The sequence below is a fragment of the Balaenoptera borealis genome (assembly GCF_965194805.1).
Source record: "Balaenoptera borealis genome assembly, chromosome: 12".
Taxonomy (NCBI): domain Eukaryota; kingdom Metazoa; phylum Chordata; class Mammalia; order Artiodactyla; family Balaenopteridae; genus Balaenoptera; species Balaenoptera borealis.
The window spans coordinates 69369709-69382510 of NC_138869.1; the positions used below are offsets into that span (position 1 = coordinate 69369709).

The following is a 12802-nucleotide window of genomic DNA, read 5'->3' on the forward strand; positions in this document are numbered from 1 at the left end:
CTCACCTCTGTCTCTTTTTCAGGCCCCAGCACCGGCTGTCAAGGAGTCTATTTTTAATATCCCCTCACTGAATTTATTTATACTTAAGTTTATTGCATTCGTACCAAACACAAAGCAATTAAAAGCTGAAGGGCTATGAAATGCCCAGATCAACAGTGTGAGAGGCATGATGGCAAAGCATATACTAACAATAAAGGGAGAGGCTTTGGTAAATGAATTATATCTGTTTGCCAATTTACAACAGAAGTTAAGTTAATATTACACTTTTCTAGAATATATTTTCCTTCAGAGCTAAAAGATTAAACCATGAGCCAACCATTAAAATCACCTCAATTTTTAGGTCAAAAGACATATATACAGACTTCCCTTGTGGCGCAGTGGTTAAGAATCCGCCTGCCAATGCTGAGGACACGGATGGGTTCGATCCCTGGTCCGGGAAGATCCCACATGCCGCAGAGTAACTAAGCTCATGCACCACAACTACTGAGCCCGCACACCTACAGCCTGTGCTCCGCAACAAGAGAAGCCACAGCAATGAGAAGCCCATGCACTGCAACAAAGAGTAGCCTCCACTTGCCTCAACTAGAGAAAGCCCATGTGCAGCAACAAAGACCCAACACAGCCAAAACAAAAAAAAAGGACATATACATGCAATAGTGATCTGAGATCAAAGAAAATGGCTCCTTGGGAGAAAGTCGCGTGCACCTGAAGTGTAACATGAATAAAACTGGAAACTACTCCCATCACTCTACACTTACTATACAGCTCTGGAGGGAGGGGCTCACACAAGCAAACTGACAGTTTTCTCTAACAGTATGAATAAGCACTGCAAGGAACAGCCATGGTCCTGCTCCCGCCTGAGGTTCGTGGCCAGCAGCGGGCCTAGCATTGTGGAGGCCTTGATCAATACCTGCTTGGGAGGATCCAATTTGGTTTTAGAATCAACAGGTCTTATTTTTATGGGCCGCATTTCTAAATGTTGACTATGTACCCAACTCTGGCTTCCTCTTAAACATTTCAAAATAGTACCTTTCACAAGTTCAAAAATGGACATCCTTTCTCTTATTTCTTTATCAGGCTCTCATTTGTGGTTCTGGGTAATGACCTACGGCACGGCCAGGGCCGGTTGTGGGGAGCTCTTTGGAGGCCATCTGGGGATAACTTACCAATGTTAACTGAGTCTTCCCAGTCTTCCAGCACTTCTGTGACAATGAGCACATAGACATACGTTCTGTGCTTCCTCTCCTGGTTCTGAAGGGCAAAGAGGGACAGAGAAAGAGTTTTTCCTTAAAGAGCTGAGATTATGTAAATGTCCAGAGAGCTTAGACCCAAGGATTCCTTTCACTTTTTATCGTCCTACAATCAGATATGGAATAGCACCAGCTGGCCTATTTAAAACATGCCACACTTGAATCTGAGGGTGAGCTCTTTGCCTGGGCTTCCAAAGCCAAGGCTTTACCCTCTTTTTTCCTTCTCTTTGCCCAAAGTGCAACTTCTCAAGAATACTGAGAAAAGGATTTGGGACCTCCTGAGAAAAAGGCACCAAGTAAATTTAACTAGCTAGAACACCAGAAAGAGAAGAGACTGTGGTGGGCAGGGGTCCCATCAAAGTGAGCAAGCTGATTATCTCACACATCTCCCCTCCTCCTACTAACCCTGCTCATCTTTAGTCCCTGATTTCCTACTTTCTCCAAATCTCTACTCCAGCCTATGTCCTTGTTTGTCTCTTGTGCTATAGCTACTTATCTTCCACTTCTCCTCTGTCTCCTCTACACTTATCTACCCCTCCTCACATCTTGGGAGGAGAGGAAGAGAGGCAGACACGGGAAAAACAATTCTAACAAATAATTCTAGTTGTTTGGAGGAGATTATGGGATTTTAAAAAGAACGCACATTATTCTCTGCTGGTGCTGCACTGTTTTGAAAACTTGGTGAAACAAAGATGGCATCTTTCCTAGATTAAGACTGCAATGGACAATGTTTATGTCCTCCCCTGCCCCCCAATTCATATGTTGAAATCCTAACCACCAAGGTAATAGTATTAGGAGGTAGGGGACAGTGGGAGGTGACTGGGTAATGACAGAAGACCCTCATGAATCGAATTAGTGCTCTTATAAAAGAGACCCCCGAGACATTCCCTCTTCTGCCATGTGAGAACACAGAGAGAAACCGCTGTCTATGAACCAGGAAGTGGGTCCTCACCAGACACTGAATCTGCTGGCATCTTGATCTTGGACTTCCTAGCTCCTAGAACTATGAGAGATCAATTTCTATTGTTTATAAGCCACCCAATTTCTGGTATTTTGTTACGGAAGCCTGAATGGCCCATGGTAAAGATATATGTGGTTATTAATATGATACCAATTGCACCAAAGATTTTAACAGACTTACCTCAAAAATTCCGACTAATCTTCCCAATGTCCCTTTTACTCCAGCCTGAAAAATAAAAAAGATTCATACATTGACATTGCTTACATTGTTGTCTCATTCTGAATCTTCTCTTTCTTTTTTTTAAAAATAAATTTATTTATTATTTTTGGCTGCGTTGGGTCTTCGTTGCTGCGCGCGGGCTTTCTCTAGTTGCAGCGAGTGGGGGCTACTCTTCCTTGCGGTGCGTGGGCTTCTCATTGCAGTGGCTTCTCTTGTTGAGGAGCGTGGGCTCTAGGCGCACAGGCTTCAGTAGTTGTGGCTCACGGGCTCAGTAGTTGTGGCTTGCGGGCTCTAGAGCGCAGGCTCAGTAGTTGTGGCACACAGGCTTAGCTGCTCCGTGGCATATGGGATCTTCCCGGACCAGGGCTTGAACCCGTGTCCCCTGCATTGGCAGGCGTATTCTTTTTTTTTTTTTTTTTTTTAAATTTTATTTATTTATTTATGGCTGTGTTGGGTCTTTGTTTCTGCGCAAGGGCTTTCTCCAGTTGCGGCAAGTGGGGGCCACTCTTCATCGCGGTGCGCGGGCCTCTCACTATCACGGCCTCTCTTGTTGCGGAGCACAGGCTCCAGACGCGCAGGCTCAGTAATTGTGGCTCACGGGCCCAGTTGCTCCGCGGCATGTGGGATCCTCCCAGATCAGGGCTCGAACCCGTATCCCCTGCATTGGCAGGCAGATTCTCAACCACTGCGCCACCAGGGAAGTCCGGCAGGCGTATTCTTAACCACTGCACCACCAGGGAAGCCCTTCCGTGATTTTTGTTGTTGTTGTTCTTTTAAAATAGAAGTTATTCCTTTATTTACGTTTTGAACATTCTGAAAATATTTAAGTTCTTTGTCAGGTCATGCTATAAAATTCATTTTACCTGAAGTAAATTCATGTTCCAACTGGTGAAGGGCTTACTTGTGACGCTGCTTTCACCAGGCTCTCCAGAGCCAGGTCTTAAAGTGAAAATTTAGGGTTCCTGCTTCAAGGTAATATAGGGAATACTGTAGATAGAGCCCCATCCTTTACTGTGCACTGCATCTGCTTCCTCTCCCTACCTAGGCCCATATCTTTCTTTCTTTTTTTTATACAGCAGGTTCTTATTAGTTACCTATTTTATACATATTAGTGTATATATGTCAATCCCAATCTCCCAATTCATCACACCACCACCACCCTCACCACCACTTTCCCCCCTTGGTGTCCATACATTTGTTCTCTACATCTGCGTCTCTATTTCTGCCTTGCAAACCAGTTCATTTGTACCATTTTTCTAGATTCCACATATATGCATTAATTATGATATTTGTTTTTCTCTCTCTTACTTCACTCTGTATGACAGTCTCTACGTCCATCCACGTCTCTGCAAATGACCCAATTTCGTTCCATTTTATGGCTGAGTACTATTCCATTGTATATATGTACCACATCTTCTTTATCCATTTGTCTGTCGATGGGCATTTAGGTTGCTTCCATGTCCTGGCTATTGTAAACAGTGGTGCAATGAACACTGGGGTGCATGTGTCTTTTTGAATTATGGTTTTCTCAGGGTATATGCCCAGTAGTGGGATTGCTGGGTGATAGGGTAATTCTATTTTTAGTTTCTTAAGGAACCTCCATACTGTTCTCCATAGTGGCTGTATCAATTTACATTCTCAACAACAGTGCAAGAGGGTTCCCTTTTCTCCACACCCTCTCCAGCATTCGTGGTTTGTAGATTTTCTGAGTTTGTAGATTTTCTGATGACGCCCATTCTAACCGGTGTGAGGTGATTACCTCATTGTAGCTTTGATTTGCATTTCTCTAATAATTAGTGATGTTGAGCAGCTTTTCATGTGCCTCTTGTTGGCCCGTATCTTTCTAAAAGTCTCAGCTCCTGGTGTCCTTTCCATTGGGTACTTGGCCTCCCCCTTACTCCAAGGGCTCCAGCCACCAGCTATGCAAGGCCACGCAGGCTGCAACTTTCCTCTGCTGTTCTGCAATTCTGCTCTGTTACTGATCTATGGAGGCATCCACTTTGCTTTTGAGTCAGGCTATGTCTTTTTAGCTTTTGCCTTTTATATCTGTCTCTGCTAGGAGTAGAGGGGGTGAGAGGTGAGGGAAAGATTTCCCTGGAAATGCCTGGGGGATGCAGTAACTTGTTTTCTATTACAACTGCCATGTTATTTTGTACAATACATTAAAAATTAAGGCAAATATACTTTCTAAAGACAGTAGGTGCTCAAAAAGTTTGTATAGAATGAATAAAAATTTAAAATAAGTACTCCAAAAGTTCTTTAGAGATATTCAATAATAGAAACAACAGAAGCCAATTTAAAGGCCTAGATTCCTAGGTGAGCTATATTTTGAAATTAATTTTTGCTAATTATCTGTCAAGGAATTACTTTCCTTTCTCTTGCCAACATGCCTATTTCTTTTCCTATTCTTTTCCCCATGTGGCTTTTGGTCTACTTCAGTGGAAGTGTGTACCTTTTCTTATTTAAATTGCTTTTCTACGTTTTTAGAAATAATTGCACTCCACAGCCAGCTAAGACTAGCTAGACTGTACTTCATGAATTAACCAATGAAGCTGCCTGAACAAGTGGGACGAGCTGGCAGGCTGTCCTCATCTGGAAAGCCAATGCTGTACTCTGATCCTAGGCAGCCCAAACATGCTCAGATCAGCTCCTGAGATGTATCACCTGTGCTCTTGCCACAGGCCTCCAATGACAGGGCCTGGGAGTAGAGCCATCAGGCTTCGGGGGAGGGAGGCCCGCGGTGGGTTGGCGGAGGGGAGGCGGCACAAGGAAAGATTCATAGAGGTTCACAGAAGACATCATTCACATTTCTCTTCTGCAAAGTGGAGAAAGTTCTCTTCAGCAGTTACTGTTCAATTATTTACTTTTCTTAAAAGAAAACAAAAATGCAGAAAAGGAAATAATCTCCAAATTTTAAAGGCATAAATCAACTTAATATTATGATAATACAATATAATTTATTTAAAACTTTTAATTATAGTAATTTCTGCATTCAACACCAACATGTATCTGTGATTTACTCTGTGTCAGAGGCAGTTGGGAAAAGTATAAAAACATTTTTCTTAATGAAATAGATGCATTTTTATAGTCTAGAGTAAATCAAATAATGCTGTCATACTGAAATACACTGGCATTTATTTTCACTTCTAATTAATCTAATTAATCACTTCTAATCAACACTAGTTTTGTTTCTTAAATGTTTCTTTCAAGTTTTATTCTTGGAAGATCTACTTGGGAGAATTCTATCTAAGGTGATGCTACCAATGATTATCTATGGTAAAAAGCAAAGAAATATTCCTATATTTACCAGTTTTTAAAACTGGGCTTTAGCAGTTTTCTTAGGAGGAGGCTCCTCCTTTGTAAGAAAATGGATTTCAGTTCTTTAAAGCCCTAGTGCCGATAAGAGGAAGATTCCTCATAGACAAAGGTTCTCCGAGACAGAGTTCACTATAACCATTTTACTTTTTCACAATCTTCCACAGTCCAACTTTCATATCCTAGCTCTCTCTCAAATGCTGCCACAAGCAATTGGAGAGAAATATTTTTATCTCTCATGTGATTCTTGCACGCAGGTTGGGGTAGGTGTCAGGGTCACATCTGACAGATATTTGGCTCAGACATTTGGGGATAAGATTTGATTCAGGGTATATGTAAGTTTGGTCCCGTCAGGTTACTGGTATAGACCTGTTTTTCTCAAAATCATATGAAAGCAGTTACAATTTCTGTCTGTATTGTCAAAAGCCCCTAATCCAGAGAAGTCTTTATTTAAAAGCGCATCTTAGCTAGTAGTAAGAATTCCAAATATCTACTGCCCTTCATTATTCAACTACATGCAGGTGAGTGCTTTCTTGAACTTCAAAGTATACAATATCAATTCTAATACTTGAGGTCTAGTTGACAGAAATTACCTGAGTAACTGGCTACTTTTTAAAAAGGAAAAAAACACAAATGTCTTTTTTCCTTTTGGGGTGTTTTACTGAGATTGGAAGTATTGGGTTGGCTAAAAAGTTCCTTCGGTTTTTAAGTAAAAATAAAAGACACATTTTTCATTCTCACCAAGAACTTTATTGAATAATGTACTCACCATGTTGTTCCACTACCTTCTGCCATTTTTCAGGCAACTTCATAATTCCATCTTCCCAAAACATGTTTTTTTTTTAAACATATTTATTGGGGTTTCCCAAAACTTTTTATCTTTTTCAGCAAAGAACTGTTCTACGTGCCTTTTACAGTCTTCCAGGGAACTGAAATTTTTTCCATTAAGAGAATTATGTAAAGACCGAAATAAACAGAAACCTGAACGTGCAATGTCTGGTGAATATGGTGGATGAATCAGAACTTCCCAGCCAAGCTGTAACAGTTTTTGCCTGGTCGTCAAAGAAACATGCAGTCTTGCATTATCCTGATGGAAGATTATGCGTTTTCTGTTGACTAATTCCGGATGCTTTTCATCGAGTGCCGCTTTCAGTTGGTCTAACTGGGAGCAGTACTTGTTGGAATTAATCGTTTGGTTTTCCGGAAGGAGCTTATAATAGAGGACTCCCTTCCAATCCCACCATATACACATCACCTTCTTTGGATGAAGACTGGCCTTTGGTGTGGTTGGTGGTGGTTCATTTCGCTTGCCCCAAGATCTCTTCCATTCCACATTATTGTACAGTATCCACTTTTCAATGCCCATCACAATTTGTTTTAAAAACGGAATGTTTTCGTTACGTTTAGGTAGAGAATCATGTGGAAATATGGTCAAGAAGGTTTTTTTCGGTTAACTTATGTGGAACCCAAACATCAAAGCAATTAACATAACCAAACTGGTGCAAATGATTTTCAACACTTGATTTGGACATTATGAGTATGTCGGCTATCTCCCCCGTGGTATAATGTTGATTGTTCTCAGTTAATGTCTCGATTTGATCGCTATCAACTTCAACTGGTCTACCCGAGTGTGGAGCATCGTCCAGCGAGAAATCTCCAGCATAAAACTTTGCAAACCACTTTTGACACGTTCATTCAGTCACAGCACCTTCTCCATACACTGCACAAATCTTTTTTTGTGTTTCAGTTGTGTTTTTACCTTTCTTGAAATAATAATGCATACTGTGCCAGAAATGTTGCTTTCTTTCCATCTTCAATATTAAAATGGCTACACAGAAATTCACCAATTTTGATGTTTTTTTTTAATGCATGCTGATGTGACAGCTGCCACAATACAATCTAACAAATTTTTTTTTTTTAACGATTTATTTATTATTTATTTATTTTTGGCTGTGTCGGGTCTTAGTTGCGGCACATGGGATCTTTGTTGAGGCATGCAGGATCTTCATTGTGGTGCGCGGGCTTCTCTTTAATTGTGGCGTGCAGGTTTTCTCTCCTCTAGTTGTGGCGTACAGGCTCCAGGGCATGTGGGCTCTAGTTGAGGCACGTGAGCTCAGTAGTTGTGGCACGTGAGCTTAGTTGCCCCACGACATGTGGGATCTTAATTCCCTGACCAGGGATTGAACCTGCATCCCCTGCATTGCAAGGCAGATTCTTTACCACTGGACCACCAGGGAAGTCCTAACAAAATTGTTTTGAAAGAAGTTAAAGATAACTAAGCGCTACTACAGCCATCTTACAGAAAAAACCGAACAATCTTTTTGGCCAACCCTATATTTATCTGTAAAGGGCTGGACTGACCAGGGATACTCCAGTACCCCCTCTTTCCCTCTAGCAGTCTCCCGGGGTGTGTAGTTGAGGCCTAGGCAGAGGCACTGATGTGATGGGCCTTTGAACCTGCCCCTAAAATGGTCTCCTACCACAAAGATCCCTGGCTTTGTTGCTTAGTTTGGATGGGCATAAAGTGGACCATCACCTTCTGAAACCAATTTTTTCACTCTCAGGTGGATATGGTGGCAGACACAGATGGCTATCTAGCCCACAAGAATTCTCCCTTCCTCCTTGCTACCAGTAAGACCCAGATTCTGTTCAGGTGAGAGCTATGGCACACTTGGAACCGCATAGGGAGTTCTGCTGCCCTCTGCAGTGACAGGTTAAGGGGTGCTGTGTATGACCCAATTCTGGGTCAGTGGTTCCTGAGAGGATGTTTCTTGGAAGCTTCTAAAAAAGATTTCCCATCATGATAAAAAGAGCTGTACAAAAAGAAACCCTATACCTCCTTGCTTGTCAGGTGGGGACCTGAAACTTGGAACTGCAACAGTCATCTTGTGATCATAAGGGTAAGGCCTAGAAAATCAATAAGAAGTGAACCAAAGTCCTGACGGCTGAGCTGCTGAAGCAACAGGGTAATGGCCAACCCCTGGACCTCTTATGCGAGAAAAATAATTAGTGATGTTAAAGCTACTTTTAGTCAGGTATGCTGGCACCTGTATCTGAAAGCTTCCTGCTACTTCCCTTGATTTGAAAGGCAGCTCTCTGAGGAAGACTGCATATCCCAAAAGAAAAATTCTGTACATTCAGGGAGCTGTAGTATAAAATCTTCCTCTATTAAAGCCATAAGCCCAGGCCCAAAAGGAGCTCAGGGGAACAACTCTAATGCAAGTGTCTATATGAGGAAACATATGAACAAAAATATATGGTCTTCAATACATATAACTTTCTGGTATCCACCAAACTTGTCAGTTATAGAAGGAAAGAATCACAGTGAAGACAGATGGAAGTAGATGAGAAGACAGTTTAAGTCCACTGAAATCCCATCTCAAGGTTTTTTGTTTTGCTTTTTATTTTTATTTATTTATTTATTTTTAATTTATGGCTATGTTGGGTCTTCGTTTCTGTGCGAGGGCTTTCTCTAGTTGTGGCAAGTGGGAGCCACTCTTCATCGCTGTGCGCGGGCCTCTCACTATCGCGGCCTCTCTTGTTGCGGAGCACAGGCTCCAGACACGCAGGCTCAGTAATTGTGGCTCACGGGCCCAGCTGCTCCGCGGCATGTGGGATCTTCCCAGACCAGGGCTCGAACTCGTGTCCCCTGCATTAGCAGGCAGATTCTCAACCACTGCGCCACCAGGGAAGCCCTTGTTTTGCTTTTTAAATGAACTATTTCAAATATCAAAAAAGTAAAGAAAATGATAAACATTCAGGTAGTCAGGTAGTCACTAACCAGCTTTGTCAAATGGTAATGTATCATTTTGTGTCATTTTTTTTCTTAAGAAATAAAACTACTAGTACAACAGAAGCCTCTTGTGTATTCCCCACCTTCTGCCAGAGGTAACTAACTACTACTCACCTAAATTTGGTTTTTATCATTCGATTGTATGTTTTTACACTTCTACTACTTAGGGATATATCCACTAGTAATGGTATATAGTATTTCCTGCATGTTTCTCTACTTGATTAAAAAAAGGATTATAAAGTCTGCAACTTTTTCCTCTTCAATATCATGTTTCTGACTTTTAGCTATATTGATACATGTGGTTTTAGTTAATTCATTCTAACTCTTGATCAATAATTTTAAGAATTTATCACAATTCATTAATCTGTTCACTTGTTGGTAGACATTTAGTCATGCTATTATAAAAAACATCGCCAAAAAAAGAACTTCTCTTACAGATATCCTTGTTACTTACCATGTGTGGGAGTTTCTCCAAGATCTATAGCTAAATGTCAAATTTCTGAATCACAGGGTAAAAGTACCTCCAATTTTCCCACTTTTTATCACGTTACTCTCTGCAGTAGATCAGCTGCAGAAATGGCTGCAATTCTCTACCTCCCCCTGTATCCATGTCCTTTTTTTTTCCGGCCGTGCCGCGCAGCTTGTGGGATCTTAGTTTAGTTTCACTGCCCTCAGCAGTGAAAGTGCGGAGTCCTAACCACTGGACCACCAGGGAACTCCCTGTCACCATATCCTTTGAAGTGTAATTTTGCAGTTCTTCCTATCAAGAGATAGAATCTATTTACCCACCCCTGGCCTTGTGACTTGCTTTGGCCAACAAAATGCAGAAGGATGATGTACCAGTTCCAAGCCTTGGCCTCAAGAGGCCTTACAGTTTCCACTTTTTCTCTTGGAACTCTGCCACTGCCATGTGAGCTAGTCTCCTAAAGGATGAAAGACCAGTCTCAGCTGAGGATATCACAAAGCAGCCTACAGCCAGCTAACCTCCAAAGTGAGATAGCCTAGCCAAGATCAGCACAGCTTCCAACTCAACGCAGAGCTGGCTATAGATAACTGAGTAGTCCAGCTGACACGAGAAGCTGACCCATGGGCTTGTGAGCAATAATCAATACTTGCTTTTTTTAAAAACAATTAATTTATTTTATTTATTTATTTTTGGCCGCATTGGGTCTTCATTGCTGTGTGCAGGCTTTCTCTAGTTGTGGAGAGTGGGGGTTACTCTTCGTTGCGATGCACGGGCTTCTCACTGCGGTGGCTTCTCTTGTGGCCGAGCATGGGCTCTAGAGCGCAGGCTCAGTAGTTGTGGCACACGGGCTCAGTAGTTGTGGCTCACGGGCTCTAGAGCGCGGTCTCAGTAGTTGTGGCGCATGTTGCTCCATGGCATGTGGGATCTTCCCGGACCAGGGCTCGAACCCGTGTCCCCTGCATTGGTAGGTGGATTCTTAACCACTGTGCCACCAGGGAAGCCAATACTTACTTTTTAAGCCAATGAATTTTGGATAGTTTGTTTTACAGCAACAACTAACTGACATATTCTCCAAGTATAGAGGCAGTATACAAGTTCTTGTACCTTGTACCTCTTGTTCCTCTTTAACACTGGTGCTTGTTATCAGCTTTTTTAAAATTGTGGGTCAATACAGTGAGTGTAAAATTATAATGCATAATTTAAAAATTGAAATCGTGCACTTTTCCTATGTTTAATGAACATTCAGATTTCTTTGTCTGGGAATTCATACTCTTTATCCATTTTTCTTATGTGTTCATTGACCATCTTAATGATCTTCAGAAATTATTTATATCTTATCTTCTGTGGTAAATATTTTCTCCCAATCTGGTATTTGTCTTTTATCTTTATTTTTGATGTCCTTTGCTAAACATGTTTTTACCAGACATTGTTGATTTTACTTCTCTTTTCCTTTGTGTGTGTGTTTAATGTCTTTTTAAGAAACATGTCCCCATCCCCATGGCATAAAATTAGTCTCCCGTATTTTTTCTATGATCCAGCAAAATAAATTTGGGAATTTATTCCCAAGTAGCCAGAAGAGTCCCATGGATATTACTTTGTTTTACTAATATAGTTGTTAATTTATGTACTAATATCACATGATTTTAACTAATATAGCTTTATCTTAATACCTGGAAAGGTAGTCTCTGCCTCTGTTCTTTTTCAAAAACTTCAAAGCCATTTTTGTACCTTTATTCTTCTACACGAATTTCAAAAATCAGTTTTTCAGATCTCTTGAAAAATCCTTTGGGGATGTTTACTTTTATTTTTGAATTTTGGGGTTAATTAGAGAAAAACTCACATCTTTACAATATTTAGTCTTTTCATTCAAGAATAGACTCTCTCCATTTACTCAGGTCTTTTTAAATTCCTTTAATGAAGTTTTATTATTTTTATTGTAAAGATCCTGCACTCTGTTAGTCTACAGCAAGGTATTTCAGTTTTAGTATAGTTTTTTTTTAAATAAATCTATTTATTTATTTATTTATTTTTGGCTGAGTTGGGTCTTTGTTGCTGCGTGCGGGCTTTCTCTAGTTGCGGTGAGCAGGGGCTACCTTTCGTTGCGGTGTGCAGGCTTCTCATTGCAGTGGCTTCTCTTGTTGCGGAGCATGGGCTCTAGGCATGCGGGCTTCAGTAGCTGTGGCACGCGGGCTCAGTAGCTGTGGCTCATGGGCTCTAGAGCACAGGCTCAGTAGTTGTAGTGCACGGGCTTAGTTGCTCCGCGGCATGTGGGATCTTCCCCGAACAGGGCTCGAACCTGTGTCCCCTGCATTGGCAGGCGGATTCTTAACCACTGCGCCACCAGGGAAGCCCTTTAGTATAGTTTTGTTGCTATTGTGAATAATGTATATTTTTTAAAGTTGCATATTTTCTAGTTGATTATCCCTTGTTTAAAGAAACATTGCTGGTTTCTGCATACTGATCCTTTGTCTTGCAACCTTTTAAAATGCTTTTTCTAGTTCTACTAGTTTCTATTGTGTTTCTTTGGTTTTTTATAATTAATGGTCACACCATCTGCAAATAATGACAATCTGCTTCTTCCTTTTGAATCTTTATTTTTGTCTTACTGCAGTGGCTAGGACCCCGGTTCAATAACAAATGGCAGCATGATAGCAATCATAACTGTCTTATTCCTGTCTTCCATAGGAATACTTTGAAAATTTCAAAAATATAATGTTTGCTGTAGGTTTTATTACTCTATCAACTTAAGGAATTTCCTTTTATTTTATGTTTGCTAACAGTTTTTAAGATGAAAGGGT

The 12802-nt window shown here is 41.1% G+C and overlaps 1 protein-coding gene across 2 annotated transcripts in view; it reads right to left on the reverse strand.

The window, feature by feature from the left end:
* Positions 1-12802, reverse strand: part of NUDT3 (nudix hydrolase 3) — a 121315-nt gene that overhangs the window by 10143 nt on the left and 98370 nt on the right. For both annotated transcript variants that reach the window (XM_082345156.1, XM_082345157.1), the window contains 2 exons: positions 2392-2436; positions 1167-1251 (listed from right to left, as the gene is read on the reverse strand). In XM_082345156.1, the coding sequence (XP_082201282.1) occupies positions 1167-1251; positions 2392-2436 (130 nt within the window). The remainder of the gene's footprint in view (positions 1-1166; positions 1252-2391; positions 2437-12802) is intronic.